This window comes from Coloeus monedula (genome assembly GCF_965178545.1).
Source record: "Coloeus monedula genome assembly, chromosome: 20".
Lineage (NCBI taxonomy): Eukaryota > Metazoa > Chordata > Aves > Passeriformes > Corvidae > Coloeus > Coloeus monedula.
Window position 1 is genome coordinate 3,306,573 of NC_138800.1, and position 16,201 is coordinate 3,322,773.

Genomic DNA, 16,201 nt, shown 5'->3' on the forward strand with positions numbered 1-16,201 from the left:
CCAGTGTCCTCAAGGTGTTGAACTGGCTGGGACAGGGTTTGACAAGAACATGCCTGCTTGTGGCTTGTTGCCCATCCCTCCTCTTTCACAGCCACCATGGATGCTGGTGGCTGCTGGTCCCTTAGCACTGCTCCCTTCCCTGCACGAGCAGTCAATTTGTCCAGGAGGGACAGATGGATGTTCCTGTGTGAGCTGAGCCAAGCTGGCAGCTTGATGCCCTTAAAATGAGGGGTGTCAGCCAGGTTGTGGGAGGGCAGTCCCTCAAACTGCCCTGTATGCTCTTGGGGCTGAAAGCTTTGCTCTGTTCCACTCATGGGAAAAATACCATGAAGCCAGCAGAGCCCTGTGGTGGGGCTGTGGGACCAATGATGGGGACAGGGGGTTCCTGGCTAACTTCTGTTGTGTTGTTGCAGCTGGCAGGACCACCACCAGTGAGGAGCTGGAGGACATGCTGGAGAGCGGCAACCCGGCCATCTTCTCCTCTGGGGTAAGCACTGACACAAGCTGCAGCTGAGCCAGCCCCCTCAGCCCAGGGGATGGGCTAGTGGACGTGCTGCCACACTGGCCTCAGTACACGAGTAATGAACACAGCCCATGTAGGAGGGGGGCCTAGGGGCTCAGGTCTGGCCCGAGGATGCTGTTGGAGTAGTCTCCATCCCAGCATCCTGCTGCAAACTAGCTGCCTTGGGGTGGTTGGAAGGGCTCTGTAGCTCTTGCTCATCCCTCTCTTAATGCCCCCAATTCCAGTGTCAGAGCTGGGGCTGAGCAGGGTGCTCAGTGGCCTTATTTTCTTTGCAGATCATCATGGATTCAAACATCACCAAGCAGGCACTGAATGAGATTGAGACACGGCACAGCGAGATCATCAAACTGGAGAACAGCATCCGAGAGCTGCACGACATGTTCATGGACATGGCCATGCTGGTGGAGAGCCAGGTGGGGTAATGGTGCAGCCCAGGGGCTCACCTGAAGGGGTTGGAGGGAAATGGGGCTCCCTGTGGTGGGTGGGGAAGCTGGAGAGCAGTGCTCCCCTGCCTGGGTGGGTGCTGAGAGGAAAAACCACATCTAGGACCAGCATGGCTCCCAGTGGGGCTGAACTGGCTCCCCAGGGCTGGAACCACCTGCCTGGCACCCCAGAGCTGGGGTGCTGTGTGTGTGGGGTGGGAGGTTCAGTGAGGGGCTCAGAAGGAGGGCAGTGGGTGGCTGCCATGCAGGGGGAGATTTCTTCATCTTTCCTGGAGCACCAGGCCCAGGTGGGTGAGCTCGGGGTGCCCCCTCGGCCGTGCTGCCAGCCCACGGCACCAGTCCCTTCAGCTAGGCACGTGCTCTTGTGTCTTTGCTCACCCCCCTTCTTGCCCGCCATGCTGCCATGGCCCGAGGAGACGTCGGTGGCAGGTAAAGGCCCACTGGCTGAGACCCGTGGTGCTGCATGCTCTGCTTTGCATGGCTGCTCCTGCATGGCTGCCGCTCGTGTGGCGCTGGGATGGCCGCTGGCAGGACGGCAAGGGTCACTGGGTCACAGTGGCGTTGGTGGCCTGTCCTGTCTGCCATGGGGGACATAGGCGGGGAATTCATGATTCCCTGCCCTGCTCTAAGGTCTGGACAGTGCCAGCACCCTTGTCCTGTGGGTGAGAAGCTCAGAGCTGCTGGTACTGGGAACAAAGGGGTGCTGGGCAGGCAGCAGTGCTGGCAGCTCTGCTCTGCTCCAGGCATGGCACAGGCAGGGAGAAGCAGCAGCAGCTTTATGCAGGACAGGGAGCAGCTGGTGGGGCTCAGTGCTCAGCACCTCTGGGCCTCAAGGTTTGTCCTCCCTGTGCTCTCCAGCATTAGGTTGAGAAATGGGCATTGCAGAGTTGCTAGCTATCAGCCCATGGCTCTGTGGCCCCAATTCCCTCCATGCCATGCAGAAGGACACAGGGCTTCAAACCTCCCATTCCTGCCAACCCTGTCCAGCTGCTGCAGGACTTGGTTGTTTCCCTACTCAGTCAGGATGGGGCCAAAGGAGGTGAACAAGGCTGGAGGAGCTCACCCCAACCCATGTCCCCACACCCACAGGAGCCCCCACTCCCAACCTTCCCCTGCAGCAGGGGCAGAGGTCCCTGCAGGGCCCTGCAATCTCGGCTGGCCTTGCTCTGGACCCTCCTGCCTTCAGTGTGGCGCTTGTGTGGATCGGAGCAGTGGTCCCTGGTCCCTGCATGTGCATGGTTTCGTGAGCATCCCACGTGGTGCTACTGGTGCTGTCCTTGCTCCCTGCCATGCCTTTGGTTTCAGCAACACGTGGTGTGGTGCTGGTGTAGATCCAGTTGTGGCTTTGATGTCACCTGAGATATTGGACAGGTCAGTGCCAGGACCAGGCTGGAGACTCCCTTGTCTCTCACCCTTGCTTGTCTCCCTGCTGGGATGTTCACAGAGATCCTCTGAGATGGGGCATGCAGTCCAGAGTTTGCACGCCAGGGCACCCCAGGAAACACCCAGTGCCCACAGGCAGCTGTGATAGTGCTTTTCTCCATGCAGGGCTGCTGGGCAGGGCAGCATCCACTCGGAGCCAGAGAGCAGCGGAGCAGGAAGGAGCTCACATGTGCACGCGTGCGGGCGCGTGGGCTGTTTCCTCCTTCTGCAGGGAGAAATGATTGACCGCATCGAGTACAACGTGGAGCACTCGGTGGACTATGTGGAGCGGGCTGTGTCCGACACCAAAAAAGCGGTGAAGTACCAGAGCAAAGCCAGACGGGTGAGTCACGGCTCTGGCTGGGGCCCATCTGCCCTGCCTGCACTGCTGACACCTCCATCCCAGGGGCAGGGCCCGGCTGGCACTCTGCCTGCTCCAGGCAGCCTGGCACAACTTTGCAGGTGCCTGGGGACCACATTACCCCACACCACTGGGACCAGGCCACAACCTGAGGGTTGCACAGCTGAGGCAGAGCTCTCAGCACAGACTGTGTGAAAGCTGACAATGAGCCATAGGGCAGGGGTGCTGCTTGGGGGGAGGAGAAGGGACAAGGTGGACCCCTGGACCAGGCAAGCTGTGAGAGCCACGTCCCTTGCAAAAAAAGGTAGGGAAAGATCATGGGCCAGCTCAGACCCTGAGCACAGTGCCAGGTGCCTGTCCTGCTTCCAACATCTGGTCCTCTATCAGCTTGGAGACCTGAGGGCCACCAGCTCAGCTCTGCCAACCCAGGGCTGAAGCAGGAGCAGGGGTGCCCATCCCTGCCCAGGACTGCCAGAGCCCTTCTGGCTTCCAAGGTGCTGCTCAGAGCCCACCACGGGCAAAGGGGAATAGGACAGACTGCCGTTCCAAGCTCCTGGGTCCATCCTTCCCCAGCACTCACCATGCTCCCTCCCCTCTCTCCCTACTGCTGCTGGGACACCTGAGCAGAAGAAGATCATGATCATAATCTGCTGTGTGATCCTGGGCATCGTCATCGCCTCCACCTTCGGCGGCATTTTCGGCTAGACTCACCCCACAGGACTGTTTGTGTGCGATGGATGGAGCCGCGCGTGCCATGGGGCTGCAGCCACACCGGAGCAACCCACGCAGCCCCGGAGCCTCCCAGCAGCATTTCAGTTTCTAATGCATGGTTGTTTGTGACGCTGTGTGTGCGGTGCGGTGCGTCTGTGTGGAGGGAGCTCCGGCCCTGGGGCGCAGGTGGGGGACAGGTGATGGGCGCAAGGGGGACCCTGGGGGGGAACCCAAGCTCTCATCACTGCTCCAGGCTGGGTGGCTGGCTGGGACCAGGTGGGGAACAGAAATGCCCTTGGGCACTGCTGCTCCTCCTGTGATGGGCAGTCTGTTAGTGACAGCTGAGAAGGAGGAGGGACCGATGGTGGGTGTTAGGGGTCCTTGGGAGTATGATGCCCAGTCAACTTCCCCAGCTTGCCCATCACCTTGAACTCTCATGTCTGTCAGCTGCATCTATGCTTGCAAACACCTTCCCTTGGGCTGCTTCTCTTCGGGGCCCTTCCCCAGGGGTGTGCTCTGCCCAGCCCTGCCTGGCCAGTGACTGTGTCTGGCTCTGGGGCTCCATCCCTGCCATTCTTCCGGTGGCAGGGCTGCCCCCTCCCTACATGAGCCCTCACCCCAGTAGGGTGTCAAGGGCTGGACATGCCACTGCAGGTGGTGGGTGCCTGATGGAGCAGTGTGGAATAAGGAGCTGCTGCTTGGGGCCATCACAGTTGCCTGGGGACAGGAATACGGCATGTGGGGGCCAGTGCTGCTCCTGGATGCTGGCCTGACAGGGCAGGATGGCATGGGTGGTCTTAAGGCCAGCAAATTTCACTGGCTGCTCACCCTGCAACACAGCCTCATCACTGTGCTCTCAGCCCTGGCACATGGTGGTCCTGGCTCCTGTTGCCCACCGCGGTTTGGGGCTGTTGCTGATGTCCACAGCCCCTGGCAGCACTCACCTGCAAGCAGGGCTGCTCCAGACTTGCTTTTCCATACCCGTGGCTGGGGGCTGGAGGCAGTTGGGCTTTCTCCTGTTGTGGTCCCAGAAGCAGCCCTTGCTGCATCCAGCCCCCTGCAGACAAGGAGTAGAAACCTTCCTCCTGTATCCAACCCGGTCCTGAAGAGGCCACTGCCTGACTGCCTCTTTTCCATGTCCTGGCACCCTGCTGCTGCTGCTGGTACAGTGCCCTTCTGCCCAGCCATCCAGTGAGGCACCTGCTCTCAGTGGGGTGCCGTGGGACAACCTGGGTGCCCTGTGTCCTCTGCTATGCCTGTGACATGGATGCAGCTGCCGTGGGGTCCAAGCCCACTGGCAGCTCAGGGGGGTTCAGTGCTGCCACTGCCTGTTTCCCTCGGGCTGGGGACAAGGCTCTGCCCCCACCTTCCTCTGGAGACCCCAGGGCTCTGGCTGGCCTGTGCACATGCCAAAGGACCACAGAGGAGTCCCAAGGTAGGCCAGGCTCGCTGCCACACTGGGACAGGGGCTGGCTGTCAGCCCAGGTGCTGGTGGTAGAAAAGGGACACTTGATGGCAGCCAGTATTCCAGTCTCAGGCAGCATGACCTCCCAGCTCCCACCAGCACCAGGGCAGGGCTGCTCCACAAGCTGGCATGGTGCTGTGATTCAGGGCACTTGGCTGTGTGTGGTGCCCCTGGGTGCAGGGGAAAGGCAATGGCTGCAGCCACAGAGCGCTGCCTCCCCCAGGGCCAGCCCTGCCGAGCAGCAGCCCTGACACAGATCCTTCTCTGCCACTGTCACCCGAGGTTTCCCCCATACAGCCCCTTGTTGCATGCAGCTGCCCTTGGGAAGAGGGTCCAGCCTGGTTCCCTGCACTGCCCAGTCCAAGCGCCTCAGGGTGCGGCCATGGGAACAACCAAAGCCCCCTTCTTTCACAGTCCCACCAACCGATGTGAGTTCCAGCACTGCAGCCTATGTGCACTGAAGGGCTTGGGGCACCAGGACCATGCAGGCAAGGTTTCTGCTCCAGAGGGACATCTGGCTGCAGGAAAAGGGAGTGACCATACTCCTGTCCCTCAGCAGCTCCCTGCCACTGCTGTCCATGCTCACTCTGCCAGGCCAGCAAGAGCCCCAGGGCCCCTCCAGGAAGCAATAACACTGGGAAGGCAGGAAAACCCTCCTCCCGGGCTCCTGCCCTGCAGCCATGCCCACTGCTAGCACAAGGTGACTTTTTTTCTTCCAAGCAGCAGCTTTAGTGGCACAAGCTCACCTGACATCGGGGCTGTGGCATCCCTGTCAAGGCACAAGACCAGGAACAGCACTTAGGGGGATTCTTGGCTCTTGCTCCTTGTTGGCACCACCACTGCCAGCAGCCCCCACAGCAGCAGGAGTCGGATGGGGCCAGTCAGGACTGCTGGCACTTTGCTGGGATCCTGTGGGCAGCAGCGGTGCTGGGGTCAAGAATCAAGGGAGATGAGGAGCAGGCTACCACTGCTGTCCCACAGGCAGGCTCACACTGTCCTCGCTGTGAGGGGAGGGTGTTTTGGTGCAATAATTACCCCTGCACTACGGGAAGCCCCACTGAGTTCCTTTTTACCTACCTGTCATTGCATGTACAGACCAAATCACCAAGTGTGGTTGTGCTTTGGGAAGACGTTTCACCTTTTCTTTCCAGCCCCCAACCTACACCTGCTTGTCCTTTGGGTTCCACCACCTCTGTTCCAAGTGCCACCCACCCTCCCCGTGACGGGAGCCTGTTGATGCAGTATTCCATGAGCAGTGTGGGGCACGCACAGCTTGCACTTGAACTGGGGATTGGGTTTTTTTGTAATTAATGTACTTGAAGGCTTTCCGAGCCCCCCGTGGAGTTCTACTGTTGCTGTACTGTGAGCTAAGTGTCCTTGTTTTCTATGTGGATCTTGACCCTGGCTTGCTCTGTCTCACTGGGCTGGATAACACTGTATGTTGCCTCTCTCCTCCTTCCCTCTTTCCCTCCCTGCTACCATCCCTTTCTTCTCCCAAGGCTTTGGGTGCAAAACAGCTTCCCATTTTGTGGAATTTTTATGTAGAATAAACATTTGTAACTGTAAAGCTCTGGGTGGCACCTCTCCTTGCTTCAAGGGAAGGGAAAAGGTGACGGGGGATCCAGTCAGCCCCAGCACCCTGGAAGCCCTAAAGCAAATGGTAGGCTTGGCACCAAGCACCGACAGGAGCAAATGGCTACTGGAATAACACTTGTACCAGGAGGAATTTTGTCCTCATGGATCTACACTTTGATAGTGTGGATCCTCTGCAGGCAGAGGGGAAGCTGGCAGAGAATGAGGTACCTTATTCCCCCCTCAGTACTCCCAGTGCCAAGGGCAGGACGCAGGAGATGAGCAAACACTTCCAACTCTTTGACTCTTTAGTGAGGAACTGGATATCACGTCCTGGCTTACCTGGAGCTCAGCTGGCTCACTGCACTCGGGAAGGTAAGGTAAGGGATGGCACTGCAGACACCCAAGCAGCCAGAGCATTGTCTGCACCTTCACCAGGGAAACAGGACCGGAAGCTTTGCTGTTTGGCAGCACCTGAGCCAGTTTGCACCTTCAAGAGCCACAATGACCAGTCCCAGCAAGTGCCCAGGCATGGGGTGCCATCCACAGGAGGGCTCGCTGGAGGCACTCACATGCCACCTTCCATGCCAGCAGTGTCCAGAGCAATTCAGAAGTGAGGACGGCGCTTCCGACCCGTGTATTTTGTATCTGCTCGCACCTCCCTGGGGGAAAAGCAGGGAACAGCTCAGCACCACCTGCAGGTCATGCTGGGAGGGGAAGGGAGCAGGTTTGTGGCAGGTGACAGCAGGCCAGACCAGCCTCTGAGGCAGGACTCACTTGCCCTGGCGTCTTCTACGCTCCTTCTTCTCCAGGATCCAGTCCCGGCTTTTCTTTACAGACTTGCCCTTGACATTTCTGAATCGTGTCCTATGGGGAAAGTGGACAGCAGCTGGAGAGGAACTTCGGTGCAGGGACACATCTCTCTGCCCTGGAGGATTGTCACCCAGAACTGGGTCACAAAAGTAGCAAGTTTTCCTCCCACCACCCCTAGACAAGAGGCTCAGCTAGCACTGGGACATGTGGCCAAACTCCAGACACACTGGAGGAGGTTGATTCCAGCCCTGGCTTGGAGCTGAGGGATGCTGACCTATGAACTGCAGCAGTCCAGCACACCCCCATGCCATACCCCGTGTCACACCAGCAGCATGCTGCACTCTGGGATCTCAGGGGATTATAGGCTCATGCTCAACCACCTTCCCCTTGTCTGCTCTACTTCAAACAAGGCAGACAAAGTCAGGCTTCCTAAAAGGTTCCCAGCTCTGCTACTGCCCTCCAAGACCAGATACCCCTTAGACTAAGCAGAGAACAGCAATGTAAGAGGCAGGAAAACATGGCAGCCACAAGCTCCTAGCAGCCACGACAACTTTCCTCTGGTTTTTGTTCTCTGTCTCTCCCACTGGCTGCAAGAGGGGCTCCTGCCTGCACCACTGCCATGGGAAGAGACCTGGCCAGCAGTAGAAACCCCCCAGGCCACAGCTAAGCAGAGCTGAGCAAAGACCTGGACTGGAGGAAAAAGGGAAGGCCAGGACTCAGGCACAGCAGCCTGCCTCCATGCCTCTATCATGAGCCCTGAAAACATTCCCTCTCTCACACTGCTGGTCCCAGCTGGAGAGCCCAGTGCTGGACAGAAAGCACACCTGACTGACTGCTCAGGTGCAGCCCTAGGGTAAGCACCTACAACCCCATGGAAGAGCCCTGGGATAGTCTTGTTCCCCGTGTCCAGGCCCTTGGGAAAATAAAGCAGTTCTCTTCTGGGCTACTAAGAGTCCTCCCTGTCCTTCCCCTCCCATTGCTTCTCCCACAGCAGCACTGTGGTCCCCAGTAAAACCCAGCCCTCAAAGCCCCCCCTCCTTGTTGGGGAGAACCTGCAGCCTCACCCCCATGTGATACCTCTCATTGGTGAACTTTGCCTGGTGTGGCTCTTCATTGGCACACTCGGTACCAAGGCCCTGGAAAGCAAAATTGGGAAGTTGTCTTCTCCTCTGGACCAGGCACAGCTATTAGTCAGCCCATCAAAACTAAGAGGAATGCAGGGATCTGCAAGGGGAAGGACCAGAGCAGGAACAAACTGGTCTTCCAGAAATCATGGCAAAAAAAGTAGATGCCAGAGGAATGGCTTTAAAAAGGGCAGGGTTAGATTGGATACTGGAAGAAATTCTTCCCTGGGAGGGTGGTGAGGCCCTGGCACAGGTTGCCCAGAGAAGCTGCAGCTGCCCCATTCCTCGAAGTTTTCAAGGCCAGGTTAGACAGGGCTTAGAGCAACCTGGTGTAGTGGAAGGTGTCCCTGCCCATGCCGGGGGGTGGAACAAGCTGAGCTTTAAGGTCCCTTCCAACCCAAACCAGTCTGTGATTCTATGAGAGCAGGGCTTGGTGACTGGCAGAAAATGTGTAAATAAAGTCACATCTGCACTCACAGAGCTGTTTGGCTCTCACAATGCTCACAGCTCTTCCATATCACCCAGCAGCCAGGACAGCAGCTCTGCTGCCTTATGAAGGTTCTCACCTTTGGTAACGTGCCTGATGTCCCAACAAAGAGACAGAGGAAGAACCTGAAAGAACAAGAATAAGGAGCATGAACCTGGGATTCAGCATGTGAGTCTCAGTCCCCAGGCAAGACTGAGATGGTCTATAACAGAGTCAGATCTAAGCTGTAACCTCTGTCCAGGACTGTATAATGGGAGAGAGAACAGCTCAGGGGGGGAAAAAAAAAATCACTGCTAAACCCAGGCCTCACCCCAAACACACAGAGATCCAGCACTCACTTCTTGGCTTTGGCGCTGTTGGGGTAATCAACCACCATTCCCCCTGTAAATCCAGCTCTCATGGCTTGGGCTGTGATGAGCTCTAGCTGGGAAAAGCAGCAGGTGCAAAAGTTAATTAGCACTCATCCCCCAGGAAAGCCCAAGAGACCTCTGGGAGGACCACAGCTGATTGGGCATTCCCAAGATGGACTGGTCCTCCTCCTGCTAAGCTCTGCACCTATTTCCTGATTCTGCAGTACCATCCAGACACCAATTCCCTGCTCCTCAGTCTAGCCTGGGTTAGCTGGCACAGCAGACTCTCTAGGAGAGGGGTACTGGGCTGGATTTTCCAGCCCTGAGTTACAGTACAGTGCTGATGACTACAGCCAGTCTTCAAACCCAGATTCACACTGTGTCCTGCCACTTTAATTTTAAGGCTCAGCCCAAGACAATCTATGAAACAACAGAAATTGCAACCGGGTATCCTCCTTACAGGTTATTTCATTTGGCTTTTGAAGAGCTTTACAACTGGCAATCAGGACAGAGACTTGATGTGGAAGAACACAATGCATTCAGAGCCCCAAACAGCGTATGATTTCTCTTCCTGTACCCCTTCCTGACTGATTGATGGGCGGTACCTGCTCTGCGTTCTCGGGGTACAACTGCAGCACAGCTCGGGATCCTCGGGCCTGCAGGAAATAAACCTGGTCACACCTTGTCTCAGTGCAGGTAACCCCTCTGGTCACCCCATCCCAGCCCCAGATGAGCTCCCTCCTCCCCAAAACCTCCAGGACAAGGCTCCCAGGAGAGCTGCTCAGCCCACAGAGCCAGCAAGGCACAGGGGGAACACCAGGGATGACAGAATCATGGAACTGTTAAGTTTGGAAAAGACCACCAAGACCCATCAAGTCCAACCTTGATGAGAAGCAGCACCAGGCAAGAAGGTAGGCAAGTGGGTGCTCCTGCCAGTTCTGCTTCAGAGCAGCATTTACTTAAAACTTGAAGTATCTTGTTAAAAAGCACCAGCAAAGACATAAGAGCAGCAGAGGCCTGGCTGGTAGAGGGTGGCACTTACCAGGGCAGTGTAAAGAGTGGAGAAGAATCTGTAGAGGCGTTTTGGGGGGCTGTGTGATTTCTTGTCAGCATTACAGAGCCACTGCACTGCGGAAATACTGAGAAGGAAAATAAGACCCCCAGGACACTTGAGTCATTGGTTCCTTCACAGAGCTTGCCACCTCCCTTTGAGCTGAATTCCAGTACTAAGCATGTGCTGGGCCTCAGAGAAATTATTTCATTTCCTCTGTGTAGCTTTGCCTTCTGTTTTACAGTTACACAAACTCCTCTGGAGATGCACTATGCCAAAACTCAACGAGGTGCATAAGTTAAAGGACAAAAGCATCACCAGGCATTCCCTTTAGTCCAAGTGCTCAAATCATAGAATGACAGAATGGTTTGGGTTGGAAGGGACCTTAAAGCTCAGCTTGTTCCACCCCCTGCCATGGGCAGGAACACCTCCCACTAGACGAGTTTGCTCCAAGCCCTGTCCAGCCTAGCCTTGGACACTTCCAGGAATGAGGCAGCTGCAGCTGCGCTGGGCAACCTGTGCCAGGGTCTCACCACCCTCACAGGGAAGAATTTCTTCTGTGTATCTCACCTAAATTTTTCCCCTTTCAGCTTGAACCCATTCCTAGTCCAATCACTACAGTTCCTGGCAAGAATTCAAGAGCTCAGCTGTGTCCCTTGCCTGGCCAAGCAGGTATTCCCAATGAGCAATCTAAAACACAGCTTTTGGCTCAGCAATGGGCAGTCCCTGCTTCTTCCCAGCTGTTCTCTAAGCAGAAAAGTCCTTCTGTCCCCTTCATCCCAAAAACAATCATCAAATCCTTGATCCAGGGACTGACCTTTCTAAGCAATGCCACATACTCTGGTCTCCTCCTTGGTGCAGGTCTCAGCCATCCTGACAATATTCCCAATTTCATTATATTTTCTTCAACAAAATTCCTAGCTCACCAGCACAAAAGGACAAACATCCCTTTGGAAACAGCTGTCACAAGCTGTTTCTACCATCCACAATTCTGGAGGTTTGGCTTGAAGTGATGGAGCCAAGTTGCACAGAGCAAAGAGTGGCTGACACGGCCAGTTCCTTCTCACCTGTGATTTACCAGATGTGCACCATGTGTACTGTGCAGTTCTGTGGGGAATCAGGAAAGCTCAGTTAAATGCACAGACTCACCTGATACACCCATCAAATGTGCCAGGCCTGAAGGGAATGCCATGACCCACATCTGCAAGGAGAAGGTCTCCTTCCACCTCCCTCTCCACAGCCACATCTGCACAGAACAGAACACATCTCAGGCAACCAACTCCCACCTTTGGGGTCTCTGAGGCGATGTGGGGGTCTCAAGGGAGGTTGTGCTCACCCAGCATGGCAGGGCTGATGTCCATGCCAATCCAGTAGTGACCCTCCTCAGAGATGTAATCCCCGCTCAGCCCTGAGCCGCAGCTAGGAGGAGGAAGGAGGAAAGTGCTGGGATCATGGGGCTGGTCTGAGGCTGCTGCTGGCCAGACACAACCAACGTTACAGCAGCCTGTCCCTCTTCTTCAGCCCACAAGAGACACTGGCGCTGTGGGACCTGGCTGTCCCCTTGCCCTGTGCATCCCTCCAGCCCCAGATGCTCCATGTGCCATGGAACCGGGCAAAGCCCCGCTCACCCCACGTCCAGGAGGAGGCACGGACGGTCCTCGGGCAGCCCCAGCAGCTCCACAGCGCGCTCCGACATCTGCGACTGGATCTCCACCACCCGGGAGCTGAGGCACAGGCAGAGCGTGGGCGATGGGCGGACACCCCCACAGTGCTAGATTTGAACCCACACCGCCTCACGGCAGCATCTAACCCTCTCCACTCCCCGCCGCTGCCACATGTCGGGGCCGGACCGCCCAGGCCTCGCGGCAGGGCCCCCGCTACTCCCACTAGGATCCAGGACAGACCGTCCCCATCCCCGGTGGGTCCCCCCAATGCCCGCCCCATGACGAGACCCCTCCCCGTCCCACTACAGGCCGCGCTCGGCCCTGCAGTTCCGCAGCGCCGGTCCCTCCATACTTCTGTGTATACTTCCGCGCCTCAGCCTCATCGTAGAACTGTAACGAGAGAGCAGCGGGGGTGGTGAGCCTCAGGACCTCAAGGAGGGGCCACCCCAGAGGAGCCTGGTTCCCCTCCGTCGCCCCGCTCACCAGCTCGGGAGGCCCGCGGTGCTCGGGCCGGCGGCCGCTGCCCGCCATCCTGACGCCCCCACCTCACGCGGCTTCCCAACGTCACTGCTTGGCGACCGCGCCTCCGCCTGAGGTCGCCGCCCACTCAGCCACGTATGTGCAGACGTTCCTTGTCTGCGCCGCAGCTCCCGCTGCTGCCCGGCGTCGCTGCTCCGCGCCGCGGCGTTCGGCATGGCGCCGGCCGGGCGCTGAGGCCCCGATGGAGCTGGCGGCACTCGGGCGGCTGCGGCGGCTCCTCCCCGCGGCCCCGCGGCCCGGCTGCGCCCCGCCACCGTCCCGGGCCGCGCAGACGGGCGGTGCTGGAGCCCCGCGGCCGCGCCGCGATCTCTACGAGGTGCTGGGTGTCCCGTCCACGGCGACGGCGGCGCAGATCAAGACGGCGTACTACGAGCAGTCGTTCCGGTACCACCCCGACCGCAACGCCGGCAGTGCGGCCGCGGCCGCGCGCTTCGCCGCCGTCAGCGAGGCTTACCGGGTGCTGGGCAGCGCCGCTCTGCGCCGCAAGTACGACCGCGGGCTCCTGAGCGCCGAGGAGCTGCGCGACGCACCCCGGCCCTCGGGCCGCCCTCCCGCCGCTGCCTCGCCGCCGCCCCGCGCCCCCGCTGCCCGCCCGGGGCCCGTCCCGCCACCCTTCGACTTCGACGCCTTCTACCGCGCGCACTACGGGGAGCAGCTGCAGCGGGAGCAGCTGCTGCGGGCGCGGCGGGAGCAGCTGCGCCTCCGGCGGGAGGAGGCCGCGGCACAGGGACGCCTTAGGGCCCTCTCCGATCTCTCGATCGGGCTCCTCTTCTTCCTGAGTGTTGCCATCCTCTACGGCCTCAAGTGACAGCGGGGCCGCGGCGGGGTTGGGCAGCCCCCGGAGCGCCCACCCTGCTCCACAGTGTCACCAGGGAGCTTGGCAGCGGGCTGGGAGTGTGCCATGCACACGCTGTTGGCAGTGCCCTGTATCTGCTGCTCAGGCTGTGACATTTCACTCTGTCGGTGTGACCTTCAGGGATGGTGTATGACCAGCAGGCTCCATAGCCAGCTGGCCCCTCTGCCAGCATGACCTTCAGACACAGAGTGCCCCTGGCTGGCACAGGATGTGACCTCTGGATACCCTCTGTGCACTCTGGTCCACAGGCTAGGCTAGGCTGTACTGTGCCACCAGCATGACCTTGCAGAAGTGGTGCAGGAGCTCTGCGGGTTCTGATGTGTCCCCTCAGCAATACCACTTACAGACACAATGCCTGACAAGTAAACATGGTTCCTGGACTCTGGACTGGGATGTGTCCCCTCTTTTGGCACAGCCCCAGGTGCCTCTTGTGAGCCGCAGCTGAGATTAAAGGCTGTCAGAGGTGGTGTGTGCTGTGTGTGTTCAGGGCTATGCTCATTCATGCTCAGATGTGGCTCTAGTTTCTGCTGATCCAGACCTGCCACCTCTGTGCTATCACACCTGCTGGTAATACATCTGTAGAGAGTTTTTGGTGTCCAAACTGCATCACCCTGCTCAGGGTGGCGGGTACAGAAGTCTTAGATTCAGACTTGAAAAATGAAACCCAAGCCCATGGTGCCTCATGTCCTGATCAGTGTGTGACATTGCCTGGAGGTGGAGGCAAAACACTTTGGTGTCTGAAGTCCTCTGTCCTGTCTAGGGCCTTCCAGAAACTTTACACAAGTTCCTGCCTCCGAGGCTTTTGGCCATGATGCACCTGTGAGCGCCAAGTACTATTTCCTGTGTTTTACATGTATCTGAGCATCATTTGCACAAGTTTATTTGCCTGTTTTAATACTGAAATGTTTTAAGAACTAAAGATTGTGTTTCTCAGAAACTTTTCTCTCTCCTTGGGTGACGGTTCACCTGTGCTATGTCACTGCTACCTGGAGGGAGAGAAGCTTCATGGCAGTGGCCTGAGAGTGCCAAAGACTGTGCATCACTGGGTTTGCTGTCAGGGGGGTGAGCAGGAGCCCAGCCCTTGTTACCTCATGACCCAGACCCTGGGTTGTGTTTTGTCCCAGCACAAGAATGTTAAAAGTGAAAGCCCTGTGTTTTCCACTGCAGAGTTCTGTGATCCTGGTGGGAGCCTGAGGCAGTGGCACGGCAGGGACCACTGTTTCGGCTGGTTGTGCAGGATTGCTCTCTGCTTGCTCTCAAAAGCCTTGTGCCACTTCCAGCTGCACGCTAGAGGCTGCTGCATGCTTGGAGTAAATTCAGCCCATGGGCAGAGAGCTTTCCAGCATCCTTGCTGGATGCCAGTCTGTCCCTTTACCTGGGACTACAGCACTGAAATGTCATCATGGGAGAAACAGGAGCCCTGTGTTCGCTGGCTGCAGAGGGAAAGTCTCTGTGGCTCTGGCACTTGCTGATGCATTTTTCATGCTTATCTTCATTCTGTAAACAAAATCACTTGAAAGATCAGAGGAAGCTTTTTTGGCAGAATTTGGCAGGAAACATTACTTCCCAGGCTGGAAAACCTAGCGATGTCTGTGGGAAGCAGTGGGCACTAGGGAGCATTTCTCTAGCTCCTACCCAAACAGGTGGTTTGGGCAGTTCCTGCTACTGGTTCTTCATTTTCAGGTCTCCATGATGTATCTTGAAGATTAAAGACATCCAGCCATAAATTGGTGATAAAATGACACATCTTTCTTTTGGTGGGCCTGGGTGGTAAATATTCCTTGCACTTGCTGGAAACCAGGGACAGGCAGGTGTTTCACATCCTGACTTCAGCCAGTGAAGAAGAGGGTGGGGAGGGAGGTTCTGTCTCCCTTGCTGGGAAGGGTGGGCATGCAGCCTGCAGTCAGCAGGGCAGGGTGGCCTCTCTGGACCACCATGGCCTTCCCTGCTACTGCTGGAGGTCCTGTTCTGTGCTTGCCTGACACCCGGGGGTGGCTGTGCGCTGGTAACATCCCCTGTGCTCTGCACTCACCTACTGCCTGGTCAGAGGAGGGTGCCCTGAAACTTTCCAGTGTCACCTTTGCCTTAGTCAGGTCTGACTGCTCCTTTGCTCTGGGAAGGATTTCAGGAGCTTGGGTAGAAAGGCTGGAGCTGGTCCAAATGCCTACCAGCTCTCAGCATACCATTCTTCTGCCTCTTTTTCTCCTTGTGTCAACAGTGTCATTGCATTCTTTTTGTTCCCCAGTTGTTTCCTGATGGAGAGGTGCCAGGAGCAACTGGGTTTCATGTTGCTTTCCTTTAGCCAGGTGAGCACAGCCTGTGTAGATGCCAGGGGCTGATGGTGACAGGAGTGTGAGGTGGCAGGGGCTGTGAGCTGTACAAGGCTGGAAGATCAGCAGTGGGTGCAGCTCAGTAATTCCCTGTGGCCTTCACTGTATTACATCTTGGGAACCAGGATGCATCCTTGGGGATACTGACACACAGAGGGTTGTTCCTGTGAGCCCACCTTCCTGCAGCTGGGGCAAGGCAGCCACTGGCAGGGGTCATAGCAGGGAACAGTTTATACTCCCAAGTCCTTTTCCTCCTTTGAGGATGTATCCAGTCCCTACAACACAGATCTCAGTAACAGACTGCAGTAGCAGCTGTCCACAGCCCCTCCGGGCCTGTGCCCTTGGAGGGGAGGTGAGGTGGCAGTTTCAGCTGGGGATGTCACCATGAGCATCCTGAGGCTTTTGCTGGGAGGAGTGTGATGTTCACAATAGGGATTTCTTTCTCCTCAATCTCAAGCCCACTGGGACCATTTTTACACATACTCTAGC

The 16,201-nt window shown here is 57.3% G+C and overlaps 3 protein-coding genes across 9 annotated transcripts in view; 2 read left to right on the forward strand and 1 right to left on the reverse strand.

The window, feature by feature from the left end:
- Positions 1 to 3,454, forward strand: part of STX1A (syntaxin 1A) — a gene marked incomplete at both ends in the record, with an annotated part of 71,812 nt that extends 68,358 nt beyond the window's left edge. Inside the window, 4 exons of the mRNA XM_082294606.1 lie at positions 414 to 487; positions 799 to 936; positions 2,621 to 2,731; positions 3,377 to 3,454. Coding sequence (XP_082150732.1) covers positions 414 to 487; positions 799 to 936; positions 2,621 to 2,731; positions 3,377 to 3,454 — 401 coding nt within the window. The remainder of the gene's footprint in view (positions 1 to 413; positions 488 to 798; positions 937 to 2,620; positions 2,732 to 3,376) is intronic.
- A 2,096-nt stretch (positions 3,455 to 5,550) lies between these two features.
- Positions 5,551 to 12,681, reverse strand: BUD23 (BUD23 rRNA methyltransferase and ribosome maturation factor; the record flags this gene model as incomplete). 7 transcript variants are annotated; one of them, XR_014226989.1, is made up of 13 exons in its annotated part: positions 5,551 to 5,834; positions 6,840 to 7,159; positions 7,275 to 7,364; positions 8,388 to 8,446; positions 9,001 to 9,046; positions 9,260 to 9,345; positions 9,877 to 9,927; positions 10,314 to 10,410; positions 11,472 to 11,568; positions 11,659 to 11,793; positions 11,951 to 12,046; positions 12,339 to 12,376; positions 12,470 to 12,681. XR_014226989.1 is itself a non-coding variant. In XM_082294602.1 (12 exons), the coding sequence occupies 12 exons, from the start codon at positions 12,679 to 12,681 to the stop codon at positions 7,105 to 7,107; spliced, it is 1,062 nt and encodes a 353-aa protein (XP_082150728.1). In that variant the 3' UTR covers positions 6,819 to 7,104. The 7 variants fall into 7 exon arrangements, 4 of the variants coding, with proteins under 4 accessions (XP_082150728.1, XP_082150730.1, XP_082150729.1 ...); XM_082294602.1 differs by lacking the exon at positions 5,551 to 5,834 and having other exon boundaries at positions 6,819 to 7,159; XM_082294604.1 differs by lacking the exon at positions 5,551 to 5,834 and having other exon boundaries at positions 6,819 to 7,159; positions 11,659 to 11,741; positions 12,470 to 12,631.
- On the forward strand, positions 12,597 to 14,319 carry DNAJC30 (DnaJ heat shock protein family (Hsp40) member C30). Its single transcript, XM_082294607.1, has one exon. The coding sequence runs from the start codon at positions 12,708 to 12,710 to the stop codon at positions 13,332 to 13,334; it is 627 nt and encodes a 208-aa protein (XP_082150733.1). The 5' UTR covers positions 12,597 to 12,707; the 3' UTR covers positions 13,335 to 14,319.
- Positions 14,320 to 16,201: the final 1,882 nt, after the last annotated feature.